This window comes from Vombatus ursinus, unplaced genomic scaffold (assembly GCF_900497805.2).
Source record: "Vombatus ursinus unplaced genomic scaffold, bare-nosed wombat genome assembly UNPS02014942.1, whole genome shotgun sequence".
NCBI classification, from domain to species: domain Eukaryota; kingdom Metazoa; phylum Chordata; class Mammalia; order Diprotodontia; family Vombatidae; genus Vombatus; species Vombatus ursinus.
Window position 1 is genome coordinate 13,790,490 of NW_020954720.1, and position 19,482 is coordinate 13,809,971.

At 32.6% G+C, this 19,482-nt stretch overlaps 1 protein-coding gene across 3 annotated transcripts in view; it reads left to right on the forward strand.

The window, feature by feature from the left end:
• Window positions 1–19,482, forward strand: part of KLHL1 (kelch like family member 1) — a 554,297-nt gene that overhangs the window by 529,897 nt on the left and 4,918 nt on the right. For all 3 annotated transcript variants that reach the window (XM_027844567.1, XM_027844568.1, XM_027844569.1), the window contains one exon: window positions 18,102–18,273. In XM_027844567.1, the coding sequence (XP_027700368.1) occupies window positions 18,102–18,273 (172 nt within the window). The remainder of the gene's footprint in view (window positions 1–18,101; window positions 18,274–19,482) is intronic.

Here is a 19,482-nt window from a genome sequence, read left to right on the forward strand (position 1 = left end):
AGCATAAAGAATTTGGTCCATGAATAAATTCATGTTACAAAAATTTGCCTTGAATAAGTTTACCTATTCTTAAGTTATAGGAACTCATGTGGGAACAAAAACTATTTAAGTAATGCAGATGCACACTGCAGCATCATGATTCTTATCAAAGCTGTTAGTGCATGTCACATAAATGGAATTTTTTTTCCTATATTTACACTATTTCCTATATTATTCATTTAGCACATAAATAGTCAGTAAATCAAGACACCTAATGGATAGTAGGATAGTATAAGAGCCATTATACTATGTCATTACAGTGAGTTATAGATAATAAAATAATATAATATAGTTTAGTGAGATGTCTTACAAAGTTTCAAAAGTATTCTATAATATTGGAAATATGGAACAGATTAAATGATTCACAAGAAGAGCATAGCTAAGTTTCCCAAATATTCTGCAATAAGATACATTTTGAAGGAGATGTAAAGTGTTTTAAAATTTATCTGAATAATAAATTAATACAATCTATCACAATAACCATAACTCACTTTTTTATAGCTACTTTAGATTTTCAAAGCATTTTCCTTCTGACAACCTAAGATACTGATTATGCAAACAGTATTATCCCTATCTTACAGATTAGAAAACAGAGGCTCAGAAAAGTTTAATAACTTGCTGAAGGTCATATAGTTTAGTAAGCATCCCAGCACTGCGGCTCGAACCCATTTTCTCTGGACTTCAAGTCCAAGGCAGTATCCATTATACCAATACTCCACTTAAGCATAGTGTCACAAAACCCTAGAATCTCAGAATTGGAAAGGCTCTCAGAGGCTATTAGTCTAACCTGTACTTGTACCTGTACACAAATCTATCACGTCATCCTGATGAAGCAGTCATTCAGTTTTTTTCTTTAAGGATGCTAATGTGAGGAATTCAATACCCACTAATATGGCCTATTTTGCAAGGTTCTGATATTTAAAAAATATATATATACATATATATTCCTTACACCAAAGTCAAATGTGTCTCTCTGAAATTTCCACATATTACTCCTAATTCTACCTTTTAGGTCAAGCAAAACAAATGTAATACATCTTACCTGTAATAGACCTTTAAATATTCATAGATGATCGTAAGCATTCACTTTCTTCTTTTCTTCAGGCCAAGTTCCTTCAATTTGTCTTTGTCATAATCACAATGTTCATCAAAATCCTGATCATTTTTATTCTGACTACATTTCTGTTTCTTTATGTCCATCCTGAAATATATACAATACCAGAATTCCTTCCTAGAAATGAACACAATTATCTGGATATAGCCTGACCAGGGCATGGTATAATGGAAGTGTCACCTTCTCTTTTGTAGATTACTTTTCTTTCTGTTTTAAATTTATTTTATTTTCAATTCATGGAACATAACAAGCATTTCCAAAACATAATACAATAAAAAAGATGATTGCACATGAAACTGCAAATCTACCATGTAAAACTTGCTATTATCTTCATATATTTTTGTTTTGTTTTGTTTTGTTTTTTGGCTAGGCAATGGAGTTAAGTGACTTGCCCAGGGTCAAAATGACTTAGTCACTCAAAATCGTTCTTAAAACAATATTGTTGTAACCATACACGATGTTCTCCTGGTTCTGCTTACTTTGCTCTTCCTCATTTTGTGCAAGTTTTTCCATGCCTATATAGGATCATTGAGCTCATCAATTACAATAGTATTCCATCACAACCATATACCACAACTTGTTCTAGTTCTTTGCAGTTCCTAGTTCTTTGCCATCAGAAAGAGACCTGCTACAAATATTCCATACTTTTCAATGAAGCTGGAGATTACATAAAATTCTATGCCTGCCATGATGCATTATCAACACACAGAGATTGTTGCCCTCAGATTTTTTAATATAAATCATTTTTGCCCAATAAGCCTTCCACATTGAAATTGTGAGGTTGGCCCATATTACATATGCGTATTACATATACATATTACATAGCATATTACATTTGTTCCTATAAAATTACATTTGATTTGGTTTAGTCCATTTTCTATGCTGTTGAGATTGCTCAGGATTCCTATTATTTGGTTCAATTTGTTAACTACCCTCCAATTTTAGATCATTTATAAATTTAATAGATATGGCTTCTGTGCTTATAAATTTATTTTTTGAAAAAAATACAAATATTATTGGGCCAAAAACAAGGCCTTGAGACCTCAAGTAGAAACTTCCTTCAAAAGAAACATAATCACTGGAAAGGGAATAGAATCAATACAGTGCAATACCTGACAGCATTATAGAGTCACACAAGCATAAAAGGTACCAGAAAACAGGGTAAACCATTCACTGTTTTTTTGTTAAAAGAGATTTTGACTCTAATTTTTACTAATGTATTGATAAATTTTGTTTGCATACAAGAGAGATTTCCCCAAAAGCATCCAAATAAACCTCCTTGCAACGTACATGCCTTATTCAAAAAGATTATAAGTTATTAATTGAAAGATGAAATGTGTCTTTAACAGTGCATTGCAAACATTGACACTGTTAGTGTATTTGTCTTGTATGAAATGAACTTTATTGTTTCTTCATTATTGCCTACATTTGCATTATTATAGTCATCGTATATATTGCTCTTCTGGCTCTTATTTCTTCATTCTTCCTCCATGGAAGTCTTTCTATGAATTCTTCACATTTATTATTTCTTCAATGCAATGAAATCCCATTATGTTCATTTTTCATAATTTACTTAATCATTGAGCATATAGTTTATTTCTGACTTTTTCTTATAATAGATAACATAGATCTCTGAACATTTATAAACTTGTGGGAGAATGCCTTTCATATTGTCAATAACCTTATTGAAAAGTAATCCAATTAGTGGAATCTCTAAAGTTAGAGGGTTCTGACAATTTATTCGCTCTTCTGGTTTAATTCCAAATGGTTTTCAAGGACACTTAAATCAATCCATTAGTTCACCAACAATTGATCAATGTTCCTCTCCTCTCATAGTCTCTCATAAAATGAAAATTTCCATCTTTTAGTTTCTTTATTTCCTTAATGTGTGTGAGATGATACTTCACAGAAACTCTAATTTTCTTTTTTTTTGATTATTGGTGATTTTGAATTTTTTCAGGTTATTACTTATAGTTTGTATTTCTTTTAAAAATTATTTGTGTATTTTGACTACTTGCCCATTAGGCAAGGTCTCTAAGTCAGAATAGATGACATCAATTTCCTGTAGATTTTACGATGTTTAATTTTTAATAAAGAAGTGTGTTACAAAGAATTTTTCCCAATTCATATATTTCTTGATTCTTTCCGAATGTATTCTATTTGAGCAAAATATTTTGATTCATATAATTGAGATAATCTATTTTATCTTTTCATTATCTTTTCTATCACATATCTAATAACAAATTTTTCTCTCATCCATATTTATGAAATATGCAAATTTCGATTATCCTCTTGTTTTTGTTGTAGCATTTTTTTTATAATTAGTTTTTTTGTTTTGTTTTTTTTTTTCCATTTTGGAGGTATTGTAGGATTAGGTGTAATATGTTATTGTAGGTCTTTTAATTTTTTTTTTTTTTACCACACTGCTTTCTAGTTCTCTCAAAAGTTCTTGCCAAATAAAGAGCCCCTTTTCCTAAAAGTAGGTTTACTTGAGTTTATAAAACATTAGATTTTATATTATTGTAGCTCTCTAGGACATCTTTCTACCTCCCCTATATATGACCTCATAAAACTGATCTTTTATTCCACAAAATAATTTTTTAATTAATCTGTCCAATTCTTGAAGGTATTAGAAATCGTATGATTCAGTCTTAAATCTATAGAATAATTTTGGTAGTAGCATAATTTTTATTACATTGATTGCCCATGCATGTTTAATCTCTGACTATTAGTTACTCTTTAAATTTCATAAAAAATTGAATCTTCTGTATTGTTGTAGGTTCATGTCCACATATTGAATTCATCCAGCTATTACCTCAAGAGAAATTTGTCTCCCTAACTTTTTTCTAGATTTTTCAGTAATATGTAGAAAGCTTGATAATTTTGTGAATTTATTTTTTACCCTGCTAATTTAAGGAAATTGATAATTTTGATTTTTTAAAATTAATTCTGTCTAAGTAAACCATCATATAATCTGAAAATACAAATACTTTGATTGGTTTGTTCATGCTTACTTCCTCATCTTCTATTTTTCCTTATTGATTTAGCTATCTAACACTAGGTCAAATAATTATGGGAATAGTGGCCATCTTTGTTTTACCTGTGATTTTACTGGAAAGTTTGTTTTCCTCATTACAAATTATACTAATTTTTTATTTTAGATACAAATTTTATCATCTTAAGAAAATGCTCATTTGTTCTTAAACTTTGTAATGTATGTAAATGAATTTTGTTAAAGCCTTTTCTAATACTTTATATATTCATGTAATCCTAAATTTTTGTATTATACATTATAATATTTACCTTTTTTTCTTGTTGAGGTAGACTTGCATTATTGGTGTAAATCCAACTGGCAAGTAGTAAATAATTTTTTCAGGATATCGTTATGGCATTTTTTTCCAACACTGCATATTATTTAATATTTTGTTTCAATATTAAAGATATTAGTCAATAGCTTTCTTTCTCTACTTTATCCCTCCTGGTCTGAGTATCAAGACAATTTTTCTTCATATGATGATTTTGGTAAGTTTTTTTTCTCTATTTTTGCAAATATTTTACACAGGAAAAATATTTAATCATTAAGTGGTTAATGTAATTCACTTACGAATTCATTTGGAGCAGCTTTTTTATTAAAAAGTTGATGCTTACATATGGTTTACTTTAAGCATTTAGATTTTCCATTCACTGCTATGATAATCTGCCTATTTTATATTTTATAATACTCATTTTGCATAAGTTTTAATTTGTTGGCATATAACTGACCGTAGTAGTTTCTGATCATATCCTTTATTATGTCTTCATTTTCTGTGAATTCTATTTTCTAGTTTTGATAAAGTTTTATTTCTTTTAAATTTACCTATGCATTTTAAAAAAAAATCTCTTAATTGTATTTATCGGCTTAGTAGATTTTGTTTTTTAATTTTGTAGATCTTAATTTTTTAAAATTTCTACTTTGAAGATTGTTTAGGAATCATTAATTTGCTATGCTTCAAATTTAATCACGATTCTGTTCAACTTGTTAGTCTTCTCAGTCTCCAATTTTTTTTTTAACATATGGTCAGAGAGAGAAAATTTCTTTTAAAGATCAAGTTAACTATCTTCCAAAAATTGTAATAAGTTATGGAATCATTACATTCTTACCAAGTTATCATTTTCTGAAATAATGTCATTTATTATTTCTATAATTTGTTCTTTGACCCACTCATTATGTATTCTTTGTTCATATTTCCTTTGTTATTTATATTATGCTCCATAAAGAATGCATCCAATATTTCCAGTTTTCTGTGTGTATCAATGATTCCTTTATGCCCCAACCCATGGTCATTTTTGTATAGTTGCTATGAAATGTTGAAAAATAGATATTATCTTTAGGATTCCCAAAGACCTATAATAAATATTTCTTATATATTTAATTGCTTTATTGTTAACTTTATGATAGAATTATCTAAATTTAAAAGAAATATTTTGAAATTTCCCCAAAAATCATTCTTCTTACTAGGTAGGCATTCCATTAGCTTTTCTACAGTATTTAAAGTGTATGTTTGTATATATGTAAGTGTCTTTTTATTATTAATGTTTTTTTTATTATCTGTGGCTCCTGTAAGCATATAGTTTCCCTATAAACTCTCTTGACTATATAAACTCTTATTTTTTTTTAAATTATCAATCTTAATCTTGTTTTTACATCCTCACTTTAGCCCTAATAAATTCTTTACCATCATCTCTTTTTATTTTTGCAGGATTTATATCCTGAGTACGTTTCCAAAACTTACTGGGTTTTTCTTTCTAATTCATTCTGTCACCCCTGAACATTTTATGGATAAATTTGTTACCATTCACATTTACAGTTAAAAATAATTTTTTCCCTTAATCAAACACTTTTAAATTTTTGTTGGGTGGGAGTTAAATAATTAGCACTAGTAATTGGCATTTATAAGTTTAAACTGCATTATTAACACTTTCTGTACTGGAAACTCCTTACTTGAGCATACTTACTGACTGTTGTTGCCTCCCTCCAGCCATGCTTTACTTCTCTCTTCAACCATCTTCTTGCCGATTTCCTTATTAACCTCACCAGAAATCATATTTGAAAGGACCGGATCTTCTAATTTCCATAAAAGCCTGCCCTAAGGCCCTGATATTCTGGTTGGTGTTTTCCTCAGTCATCTGTCTCTTAACCCCCAGCCCCACTCTTGACACATACTTTCCAATTCTTGAACAATAATCAAATCAACTCTTTCATTGCCTCTAGGAAAGGGATGTCAATCTATTCCTCTTTGGTATTACTCATCATTCCTGTTTTCAAACTAAAACACACCTCCATGACTATCACTACCACATAAGTATTGTATACCCTTATTAGCATATAAGCTCAGGGACTTTTTTATTTGTTTGTTTTGTTTTGTATCCTCATCACCTACAATTGTGTTTGGCACATAGCAGGTACTTAAATATCCTTTTTTATGTATTACAAATTTTCTTTCATTTCTCATTGCTGTGGCATAATCCTCCATTTTCTTTCTGGGACTTCTTAATATACCATTTGTCTCTTCTTGGATATTTGCAATATTTTCTTTTTTGACTTGGAAGCTATGCAACTTGGAAATCACATTTCTTGTTGAATTAAAATCAGAATAAATTCCTTTTAGGTGGCATCCCAGTGATTCTGCTCATCTGTACTATGCCACCTGATACTAATACTTCTGAGTATTTTTATGTGATCTCTTAAAAGTATGATATTTGGGTTTTATGTTTCCTCAAGAATCTTACTTTGGAAGACACTTCTAATTTTTTCCCATTCAAATCCTGTTCTCCTGGTAATTTTTTAAAAATTTATTTGAGACACCTCAAATATCCTTCCATATTTCTGTCATTTGGCTTTGGTACAATATTCTTCAGCAATTAGGTGACACAGTGGATAGAGTGTCAGACCTAGAGACAGGAAGACTCATGTTCCTGAGTTCAGATCCAGTCTCAGACACTTACTAGCTGTGTGACCATGGACAAGTCAGTTAACCCTATTATCCTTACTTTCCTCATCTGAAAAATGAACTAGAGAAGGAAATGGCAAATCACTCCAGTGTGTTTACCAAGAAAACCCCAAATGGGGTCATTGAAAATTGGACATGACTGGAAGGAATAAACAGCAACAATATTCTTATTATATAATTGGATTTTTTGATTTTGTCACTTGAATTCTTTCAGACACAAACACACACACACTTCAGGTTATCGTTATTTGTTTCTTTATTTTTTAAGTTTAGTGTATTCAAATTTATTGTGAAGTAATGAGGAGGAAGCAGACCTAGTCATAAGTTCTCAGTTACTCTGTCTTTAGTATCAATATTCTGGCTGTTTAAACATTAGCAAATGAAATGGATTCAGTAGAAGTTTATATAGTTAGAAACTCAATTTGTTTGTTTTTCTAAATTATGTATATGGGTATATATTCTGAACAGGTAGGGTGAGCTACTTTAGACAGCAGGTACTCATTTGATCTGACGACTTATGAGTGACAGTTCAATTTATGCATTTTTTCACTGTGGAAAATACTGCCAAGACTGATTTGGAGGATTCCTGAGCTTTCTTTTAGCAGATAATCTTCACTATTTAATAGGATTGTAACCACTTCTTTGTGCATATTCCCTCCATTGCTGAGAATCATCAGATCACACAATTTAGAGCTACAATGCACCTTAGGAGCCATCTAGCACAGCCTCCTCCTTTTACAGATGGGAAAACTCCATTTCTTACTGTACAAGTAGTTAGTAATAGAGATTCAAACTCAGGTCCTATAGCTCCAAATACAATATGTCTCTTCATTGTTTAGCATTACTGTTTCCCCAGTGTTCGGCATAGTGCCTGGCACATAGTAGGTGCTTAACAAATGTTTATTGACAGACTATATCACACTGCCTTCAGTGCAGATTATAACCCAGACGAGGCAAAAGGAAGGAACAAAAAGAAAGAAGAGTAACCAGGTTAAAAAAAAAAAACAAAGCCCACAAATCAGCAAGCATTTATTAAGTGCCTATTATGTGTTGGGTACAGTATTTTTAAGCTAGAGATACAGACAAAATTGAACCGTCTTTTCCCTCAAGGATTGAGGGAGATCACATGTGTATGTAAATACAATATTTGCATCTAAACAGAATAGAGACTGAATACAGAGTAATTTGGAGGAGAAGTGGATAAGCAGCTAACACTAGTGAGACCAGGAATGACTTTGTCTAGAAAGGAGAGTTTTTTAAGATATGACTTGAAGGAAGTAAGAGATATTATGAGGTGAGAGGAGGAAATATATTCCAGGCATTGGGGTCAGCCAGTGCAAATGCATGGAGATAAAAGATGAGTGTCACACCTAAAACAAAAGAAGACCAATTTGATTAGAGTATAGAAAGAAGAGTGTTATAATAAGCTCAAAAGGTAGATTAGGGGCTTTAAAAGCCAAAAAAGGAGTTTATATCTTATCTTAGAGGCAGGACAGAGACACTGGAATTAATTGAATAGGAAAGTGAATTGGCAGCTGTGTGGAAGATGGATGGGAGTGGAAACACTTCACCAAGGACCAGTTATCATACCATTGCAATAGTCAAAGCAAGAGATGAAGAGGTCCTGCCTTAGTGTTATGTCTTTGTGAGTAGTAAAAAGGGGATAAATTTGAGAAAAGTTATGAAATTAGAAAAGGCATGATCGGACAATGAATTGAATATGTGGGGTGAGGGAGAATGAAGAGTCATGGATAATGCAATCCTGAGGGACTTGAAGGGTAATGGTGCTTTTGACAGAAAAAGGGAAGAAAAAAAAAGGGAACTTGGGGATAATGATGAGTTCTGTTTTGGATATGTTGATAGTATATCCATTGTGAATATATAATCAGCAGTTGGTACTGCAAGACTAGAGTTCAGGATAGATATCAAAAATGGATATTGATCTGGGAGTTCTTTGCATAGAGAGAAAAGAAAGGGTCCAGAAGAGACCCTCAGGATAGATCCACAGCAAGAGGATGTTATATGGATGATGAGAACACAAAGGAGAGTTAAAGGAGTAATCAGTCAGTTAGGAGGAATGCCAAGAAAGAGTAGTATCATGAATACTCAGATAATAGAGAATATCAAGGAAAAAGGGGTTGCAGAGAGGTCAAAAAGGATGAGAACTAAAAAAAGACTACTATATTTGGCAATTAAGACCAAATTGATAACAAGAAATAGTGATGAGAACCAGGAAAAAAAAAACAATTTTATGTTAGCCAAGAATGGTAAGAGTATCAAAAATGGAGGGGTATGAAAAGTCATCAAAAATATTTTTAAGGTTCAAGAGTTAAAATATTGTTAAGAGTTCAAGGAGGATAAAGCCTGAAAAAAGAGACCTGATATTCTAGAAAGTTGTAGTTGGTAAATGTTACCTTCATATGTTTCAGGCTACATACTATTTTATCACAATCCCTTCTCAGCTCCAAAGTTAATTACATCTGAAGGCATTAAACTGAATGTATTTCGATTTATCTTACTAATATCAGTTTCAAAGGATGACTTTTATTTACCTTATCTTACATTCTGGTCATATATCCTTTAGCCCTCTGTGGCCTGATAACCAAATTCAAGGTTTTCCACTGATATTATTGAAAGCCATAAGTTTCCAGGATTCCATCCTAAATAGTTACTTCAACCTGTACACACATTCTTTTAGTAGAAGAATGAAGTAGAAGATAGTATAAGAAAATGTATTGTTCTTTGTGAGATGGGATAGCACGCATGGAGAACTAGGTGTCTAAACATTAAGCAGCAGCCCATCCTCATAGTAAGGAGAGACTGGCATTTGTTCCAAAGGTTCTAAGCTTGATAACTAGATTAAAATTTTAAAAGGCATTTATTATTTTATCTTCTCAATGATTTGATATTCACAAACATCATAGTTATTTCAATAATCAAATTATTTTTCTAATTGATTCCTTTCTTTATTTAAAAAAATATTGATGTATTTTGCATGTATATCATGTTCATTTCCAAATATATCCCTCACCTGTCTTCTACCTAAGGACCAACCATGAAAACAAGGGAGAAAAAAAAAGGAAAAGGGAAAAAAAAGTTAAAAAAACTAATTCACATATTGACCCAGTTTGAGTATATATACAATGTTACATATGCTGTTCTATACTTGTTAAGCCCATAACACATAAATTCCATGCTTCTGTGATTTTGAATAAATTTTTATTAGAGTTAACTTGTCTTAACTTCCTCTTTTATTTTTTTTCTAAAATCAAAACATAGCATTTTTGATTATCTATTTGGCCTGACAGTCATTGGTTTTCTTCCTATAGTCAAATCAAATTATAGCTTATTTTTAACTAATAATACTTTTTTCTTTCTTAAATTATGGTCACATATGATTTATTAAAAATCAGTTAAAATATAGCATATGTGATTCATTTACTTTTAAATTCCCAAGCTACTATTTAAAAGCTATTTATCATCTTAGGAGTTATCTCAGCATGGAAAAAGTAGGTCTTTTGAAAAAGAGCGAATAACCATCCATAGATTTTATTTTGATTTAAAATCCTCTAAATCTTAATTTAAGTGTTCAACCTTTTAGCAAAATGAACTTCCACAACTTCACTTACTATTCAGGTAGATATGGATAAGAACTGGATCTGTGATTCCACTTAGCTAGGGAACTCCTAGATGATGAAACACTCACAACCAATGCAAATCAACGTCATCTCTACATTTTGTAATCTTAAAGGGTTGTTTGGAACTCTGAGAGATTAAGAAACTAGTGTAGCATTATATAGCTCATTGTTGGCAGAGACAGCATCTGAACCCAGGCCCTCCAAGCTCCAAAGCCAGTTCTCAATCCACTGTGTCATGCTGTCTACTCCCCATGCAATGTTGGGCAAATCATTCAACCTCTAGGTTTCAGTATTCCAGAGTATTAGCTGAAGTGGTCTCTAAAATTCCTTCTAGCTCAAAATGTTATAATCCACTGAAGCTATTTACGAGATAAACATTTTGTTGAGAAAGTACAGATAGATTGCAAGCCTTCGGTTGCAGGGAATACCCACATCAGTGAAATCTATTGATCATAGTTGTTTAATTTTGTCATCCAAAAACAAAGCATTAATTCTCTTACAAAATATCTAAATCCATTTTGTCATTAAAGCATACAAAGAATTTGTAATTATTATTAGATTTCTTATTAGTTCTGTGATTTAATCAGTGTAAGGGACAAATCTATTCCACAAATTTGAAAACTACCTTGAAACTATGAGCCATTTCTGTCTCTTACTTTCATAATCATAGAGTGTTGCTTGAGTTAGTGACAGGTAAAGTGACTTACTCTGGGTCATATGGATTGTATATGTGAAATATGAATGGAACCCATATCTTTTTGACTAAGTTCAGTCTCCTATCTAATATACCATGCTGAGGAAAAAAATAATAATATTTTACAACTCCTGAAAAAAAGACTCATACATCCCAGCAGCTATCCTCAAAGACAAACTAACTTCAATTTTAACAGGATCCTATGCCTCTAGCCATTACATTTTACAACTAACTTTAGCAACCGTGTATAGTGTCTTCATTTCTCTAAGGACTATAAACTGTAATGGATTCTTTGATATAATACTTTCATTGTAACTCCACAAAGTCCAAGGTGAGTAGTTGGAAAGAAAGAATATCTAAAAATAAGAAGACGTATATGCATATATATGTATAAATATAGATATCCATATATACATATATAGATACAGATGTATAGATATCTATATATCTACATATTTTAGTCATTTCAGTAATATCTGGCTCTTTGTGACCCCATTTGAGGTTTCCTTAGCAAAGATACTGGAGTAGTTTGCCATTTCCTTCTCCAGCTCATTTTACAGATGAGGAAAGTAAGGCAGAGTTAAGTGACTTGCCCAGTGTCACATAGCTAGTAAGTGTCTGAGAGCAGATTTGAACTCAGGAAGATGAGTCTTCCTGACTGCAGGCCCATTTCTCTATCCACTGTGCTTATTAACTGCCCATGTCTACAAAATAGATGTATAACTATAGACATGCATAACAGGTAACCAGGGCTCAAAAGAATGCTTACAACTGAGTCCTGTCAACAGAATGGGGCCAAAAAAGAGCTTGCTATTTGTAATTGCTTGGAAAATACTTTCCTTCACTTTCTTATTTTCTTTCCTCTGCTAGAAAAAGCTGTTGATTTCATCTTTGTGTAATAACTTGAGATGCTCCAGGCTAGAGAGAATGAGAAAAAAAAATTCCTGAATGTAGAAAGTAATGAATTTAAAGGTGAAGACAAGGAGAAATGTCACTGAGTGATGTTTAATTTAATTATTTAACCAGAAACCCTCACGTATAGAGCATCTGAGAATAATTTCTGTGAAATAAAAAAAATCCATAGGTTTTTGTTTCGGGGGTTTTTTTGCTTGATTTTGTATATTTTTGAACAATATATTAATTAAAATGATGTCACCAGAACTAGGCATTTTTATTGTTGTCTTAAAAGTTTTCTTCATGTTCTGGTCCTCATGAGGCGTTTAAAATAAAATACCTACTACTAGATTGAGCACACAAAAAATGTTCAGTAAGGATATATCACGATTAATTTTGAATCCTTTGTTGTCACTCAAGTTTGAATTTTATTTATCCTAATAATTCCATGTAGAACGATGGTTAGTACTGTATGATCATGGCCAAATCAGATAGTACAAAATATTGAGTCTGATTTTCCATAATTATTCTGCCCAGTTCCTTAAGTGGGAGGTAAAATAAAAGTGGCAGTCTTTGCTTCTTATGACCCCATTCAGACTGTCCATCAGTTTCATAATTGAGTTGGGGTCACTGAGTTTTTGTCTCAGGGTGCAAAAATGTTGAAGGTGCTGACAAGGTTTATATTCCTTTTGGTAGAATAGAAGAAACTAAGTTTAGCATCTAGTTCGCTAGAAAGCCATTGTAAAAATAGGAAACTACCAGATGGCCAATCTTTTAAATCTCAGGTGAGCTCCATCCTCTCCTCCATCCCTTGTACAGAGTCCTCTCTGTCTCCTGAGGCCTCTCTCCCATTCCCCATCAATACAGACAATATCTGTATTAGTCTTTAAAAGTTAATTTCAGGACAATTTTCATGCTTCTTGCCTCAAGCTCATTTTTTGAAGCTTGCCCTAGGCATGTTTTGTGAAATTTGCCACAGGCGTGGAAAATGCTAGTTATGTTGCTGCTGGCTTCAGTGAATCAGGACTGAAGAGCCTGCTTGTATCTGCACCAGCAAAATGTATCGTTAGACAATTTTTCACCATCCTGTACCTCTCTGCCAATACAGGAAGCAGAAATATTGTCTCTAAATCAATAACGCACTTTTTTTCTCCTTATAGCAGCCCTTTTTGTGGTGGCAAAATACTGGAAATTGAAGGGATGCCCATCAATTGGGAAATGGCTGAACAAGCTGTGGTATATGAACGCAATGAAATACTATTGTTTCATAAGAAATGATAAACAGGCAGATTTCAGAAAATCTTAGAAAGACTTGTATGAACTAATGCAAAATGAAAAGAGCAGAACTGAGACAACATTGTATACATATATCAACCACATTATGTGATCGTCAACTGTGAATGACTCGGCACTTCTCAGAAACATAATGGTCCAGGACAAGTCCAAAAGATTCGTGAAGGAAAATTCTATCCATATCCAGATAAAGGACTGATGGACTCTGAGTGCGGATTGAAGCATATTTTTTCACTTACTTTATACTTTCTCATGCTTTTCCCCTTTTGATCTGTTTCTTCTTTCACAACTGTGATTAATATGGAAATATTTTTTTTCATGAAAGCATATGTAAAAACTATATCAAACTGCCTACCATTTTCAGAAGAGGGAAGAGAAGGAGGGAAAAAAATTTGGAACTCAAAATCTTATAAAAGTGAATGCTAAAAATTTTCTTGACATGTAACTGGGAGACAAAATAAAACACTATTTAAAAAAATGCAGACTTTATTTGCCAGAAAATATTCACCAAAAATAAATGGAAGCAATTATTTCAGAAAAATGTCATTGAAATAAATGGTTACGCACATCATAACTATATGGATGCCTCAAAATTTCCCAGTTAAAAGATGTTGATTGCTTAACCTATTTGCCAAAAATGGATAGATTATTAAGATCATTGCTAATACATGAATGTTTCACACACACACACACACACACACACACATATACACACATTGGCTTGTGCTTGTAATCCTCTCTCTTGGAAATAATTTTAGTCCTTCATTGCTTGCCAGTTTAGATGTAGCTTCTAAGTAATCTGATTTAAAAGGAATTCTTACATTTTACAAGCAGCTTTACAGCTGCTTTGATCCCCTTCCATTTAATGTGAATCAGTTAACGACACACATAGCAACTCCTTTGGAGACCTAAAATGAACAAAAATCTTTTGGAATCCTTTATGGGATATGTAAAGTTTGGAACAATGAGGTTAAAAAAAGCAATATGCCTTTCAAAAATCTTCACAGCAAGCTTATTCTAATGATTGCCATTAACAGATGGAAGTGATGTCATTTACAGCCAAGGAGATCAGGCCTTTGTGGCCCCTTTGCACCTGTAACAGGCAGGGAAGAGGAAAGTGCTTCTTCAATAATTGCTGTAGACTGAGAAAACTTTCCACTTATCAGCCTAATGCTATGCACATTAAGTAGATGGACTGAAAGAGGGAATTCAGTTAAAGACGAATTATCGGGAAAGTTTTGCAATATGAAGGACCTATAATATCTGTTCATGATTGCAGGACATTTAAAACAAAGCTCTATTTTATTAATTTGTGATTGAAAATGCAGAGAGTGGGTAGGTGTCAGTGTTAGAATGTCTTGAGGCCAAATGTAATGGGTAGCCAAAGACTTCAGAAATGTTTTACTATTCAAACATCTATTAGTATGAAACCTTTTCCTCATTCCCCCATTCAAAAAAAAAAGTCTTGTTAAATAATTTGTTGGCTGAAAGTAATGATTACATTTCATAGAACCGTATGATAAGAATTGAGTTAATTGAATAATGTGAGAAAGCATATATCTATCCTGGAATAGGAGACAGAGTAGTTTTGGAGTGAGAAAGAACAGGATCCAATTCCTTCCTCTGACAGCCTATACATACACATGTGTATATGTGTATGTACATATACATGTGAATATATGTACATGTCATGTATATATTTAGACCGATGTTTATGTCTGTATATAGACATATGTTATATGTGAATACAGACATTGATAACCTTACCAACATATCCATATGCATTTATGAACAAGTCTTTCTTTACCCTTGTTAATAACAACTCACCCCTGGAAAGGCACCTCATTACTGTGTCTCAGTTTTCCTCCCCTATAAAATGAAGGGGTTGGACTAGATTTTTCCCCCTAAGGTTTCTTCCAACTCTAATATACTATGTGGGCTAACATAACCTTAGTCTCTGATGATTGAAAATTACTCTCAGGCAAATAAATAAGTGGTAAGATGAAGAGTGAATTAAAGAATGATTCCCACAATTTGGGAGTAAAGTGCTAAACTTTTTTACATCTGTAATATTTGCAAACAAAGGCTAAAGGTAGAAATTTTCTACTACGAAGTTTTAGGAATGGTTATCAGACCTACAGAAATGTACTCACTCTTTTGCCTCCAATGTTACTGGATTAATGAACTGTCAACAACATTCCAGTCATGGATTTCTGTAATTTGTTGTTATATGTTCCAAAGGACAACCTGTACTGACTGACAGCTCAGACAATCAATGACAGGAAATGCACCAATGCTGGAGAATACACTATCTGGCCTCCTCCCCTTTCTCTTTGCAGATTCAACCTAAGGAGAATGTCCCAGACTGTAATCTGCTATACAAATTATATACTACAACTATGACAATACTGGGGCTATAGTAGACTCACCTGTTCCTCAGAGTACAGATTAGTATATCTCTTGCTACTTCATGCAAATAAGACTGGGAAGTAAGGAAATTTCCAAATGAAAATTGAGCATCACCATACCCTTCTAATTCTGGTGGTTTTGACGTTGACCAAGAAACACGTTAAACAGTTTTCCTCTCTAGTTCATCCATCAAGCTAAAAATGCTATGAAAATCTAAAGTCAATTCAGATGAACCTGGCTACATCGAGTTACTTAGGGGTATTCCTAGGCAAAATTGTAATACTAGTAACTGTATCACCCCTTGGTGGCTCAAGTTTCCTGGCAGTTCTGAATGGCATTTCATGTCCCCAATCTCCCTCTTCATTATAGCTTAGATAGTCTGCATTTCATTCTTCCAAGAAGCTATTCTATTGTAACCAAATAACTCCCTCTCCTCAATTTGTAGAAATCTTCAAAACTTTTATAGCCTTAAGAGTCTGACAGGATGTACCATGAATACCAAGGGAGTTGTTTCCCAGAGTCCAAATCTGTGGCTAATAGCATGAAAAAATATTTAGTGAAATTATAGCAGATTCTATATTGCCCATTCAAAGACCCATATCCATGTTCTTTTGGGCATCACTTTCAAGTCAAAGGATAAATGTTATTAAAAGCAGTCTTGATAGTTATTTTTGCAGGTTTCACATTTGCTAGATGTGCTTTACAAATTTTATTCACAGTGATTCAAAGTGAATTATCTCATGTCTAAGCTTCAAGGCAATTGTACCACATCAGGCCCCTGACCAAACCATCATTCTTTAAATACATTATTAAGGTTATCTCAAATTCAAAAAATACAAAATGCTTGTATACCATTTTGGAAATGACATGTTCATCATAGAGACATGGTGTAGGCGAAAGAGTATTAAATTTAAAGTCGAGAAATATTCCAGGTTCAATCTTTACTCTGATACTTAGTAGCTGATATTGAGCAAGTAGCAAAGTCTATGAACTTCAGTTTCTTTACATGTAAAATGGGGATAATATTTGTAGTTGCTACCTCACAGAATTACTATGAAGAAAGTTTTTAGCAACCCATAAAGTGCAGAAATGTGATATTATCACTCCCAAGATTGTGACATCTTCTTATCCACTAATAAGGATTGCCCTAACTTCCGATAAAATTGAAGTAATATGTGTTAAATCCAAAGGATGTTTTGTAATTTTTTTTAAGTTGTATTGAAGAAGCATGTGAAGATGCATAAGGTAAACAGAACCAAGGAAGCAATATACACAGTGACCATAGCAATGTAAATAAAGAATAAATTAACCAATTTCAATGTGTGTTTACAATGACCAAGTTTGGCCAGAGATGATCCCTTTGATGCAACCATGGGGAGCCTTATGCATGATAACCCTTTGATGCAACCATGGGGAACCATGGTTGTGGACTACCGCATATACTGTCAGATTTGCTTGATATTTTGACTGTTTTCCACTCCTCCCTTTTTAATTTTTTTTTTTTTTGTTACAAGGGAAGGTTATTTGGATAACAGAAGGGGAGAGACATATCTAATAATAATGGTGACATAAAAACAAAAGTTATGCATACAAGTTCAAAGTAAAAAAACTACATTAAAATGCAGGAAAATAAAGTGTTTTTTTTTTAAGTATATGTTTAGTGTTTAGGATAATTGTGACTTTTTAAAATAGATTTTAGTAGTGTTTTAATGCTAATAATAATGCTCCTTTTCTAAGTAATATTCCAAAGACCTTTAAAAAATTAAGAAAGATTACTCATCTGTAAAATGAGGTTAAAGTATTTGTTTTCTTAAATCCCTTTAAGAGCTAAATCATATAATTCTCAACAAGCAAAACAAACAGATTGTTACATATTTACCTATCATTAGCTTTTAATCTTTCTTATTATTGAAGTTATTAAAGTAAAATGTTTTTTCTCCATAAAAATACCCTCTGAAGATGAATCATTTATAGGGGTATAATTAAGAATATACCAAATAATTTATTTTCAATTTCCCCTTGCTTTATAGATATGACCCTAAAACAGACACATGGACCATGGTGGCTCCTTTGAGTATGCCTCGAGATGCTGTTGGGGTCTGTCTGCTGGGTGACAGGTTATATGCAGTAGGTGGGTATGATGGACAGTCCTACCTGAACACTATGGAATCCTATGACCCACAAACAAATGAATGGACACAGGTGAGTCAGATTGGTTACCATAAAATGTTAGAAGTCTTTCTTCAAAAATTCTTGAGAAAGGAAGTCTACACCATGCCCAGGGAAGATAATCTGCAAGCCTTGCATAGTGCACTGTATTTTCCTTTTTATTATAATGATAATTTGTTTGTTTTTTCCTCATAGAAAATTGAGTTATTTTCCTGATTAAGGATTTGTCTAGGTCTCAATTCATTTCTTATTAGAAGTTTCTGTTTCTACAAAGCACTCTAATTCTAAGGCTTTGCATTAACTGAAAGAAGGTACTAGAATTGTGATATTTATGATCATTTTCCATACAAATTCTCTGTAGTCACTAACCTTTTCAGTTGCTCAGAAAAAAAAATATGACTACTAGCTCCTTAGAAATATGCAGAAAATAAAGTAGTAACCAAAAAGCAACCTCTTCTTAGGCTTACTTCACATTAGGGAGACTGGACATCCCTTCCTACCTAGATCTGTCTATTAGAGGTGTCTCTGTGTGGTCATAAAGCTTGGGTATAGCCTAAGATTAATTCCAAGAAGATACAATGGGCAGAAGTGAAGCCAGCAGCCAGTAGCCCCAGAGCTTGCACCTGTCCCATACTGCAAAATAAATTTGGATAACCTGTCTTTGAAGCAGACAAAATCCTTCTCCTGTTATCAAGGACAGGCTGTCAATAGCAAAGATTTTATTCTTCTATAATGTGTAAGCCTGACTCTTTGTAGTTATATAAGAAAGCACTCTCCTCTGTGCTAAACAAAAGAGGATCCAAAAACTGGTGCCCCAATAGGGAGAGAGAAAGAAATGAACCTTAAGATACTCTATGACTCATTATGATTTTTGAGAAAATTATTTCTCCCCAAAATTAAAATAAGATAAAACAAAAATGATGTTAATGGTCTCTTCCCACGCCTCCCAATATAATACAAAATCCAGTGTTGTATGTGTAATAAGTACTAAATAAATATTGTTGACCAACTAAGTGAATACTCTGGCTAAGACTTCATTATAAAGGTGCCATTTGTACAAATGTACATTAAGAAAGGCCATGAATGTGTAGTTTATGGGTGTATAAATGATGTAATATAGAATCTTCATTACTTATTCATAATCATTAGCCATTACACATATCATTCTTCTAAAATTGAAATAAAAATCTGCCTTTTTCCTCTTTTGTATTTTATTTTTCTCTTTTGGCTCATACAGCGTAT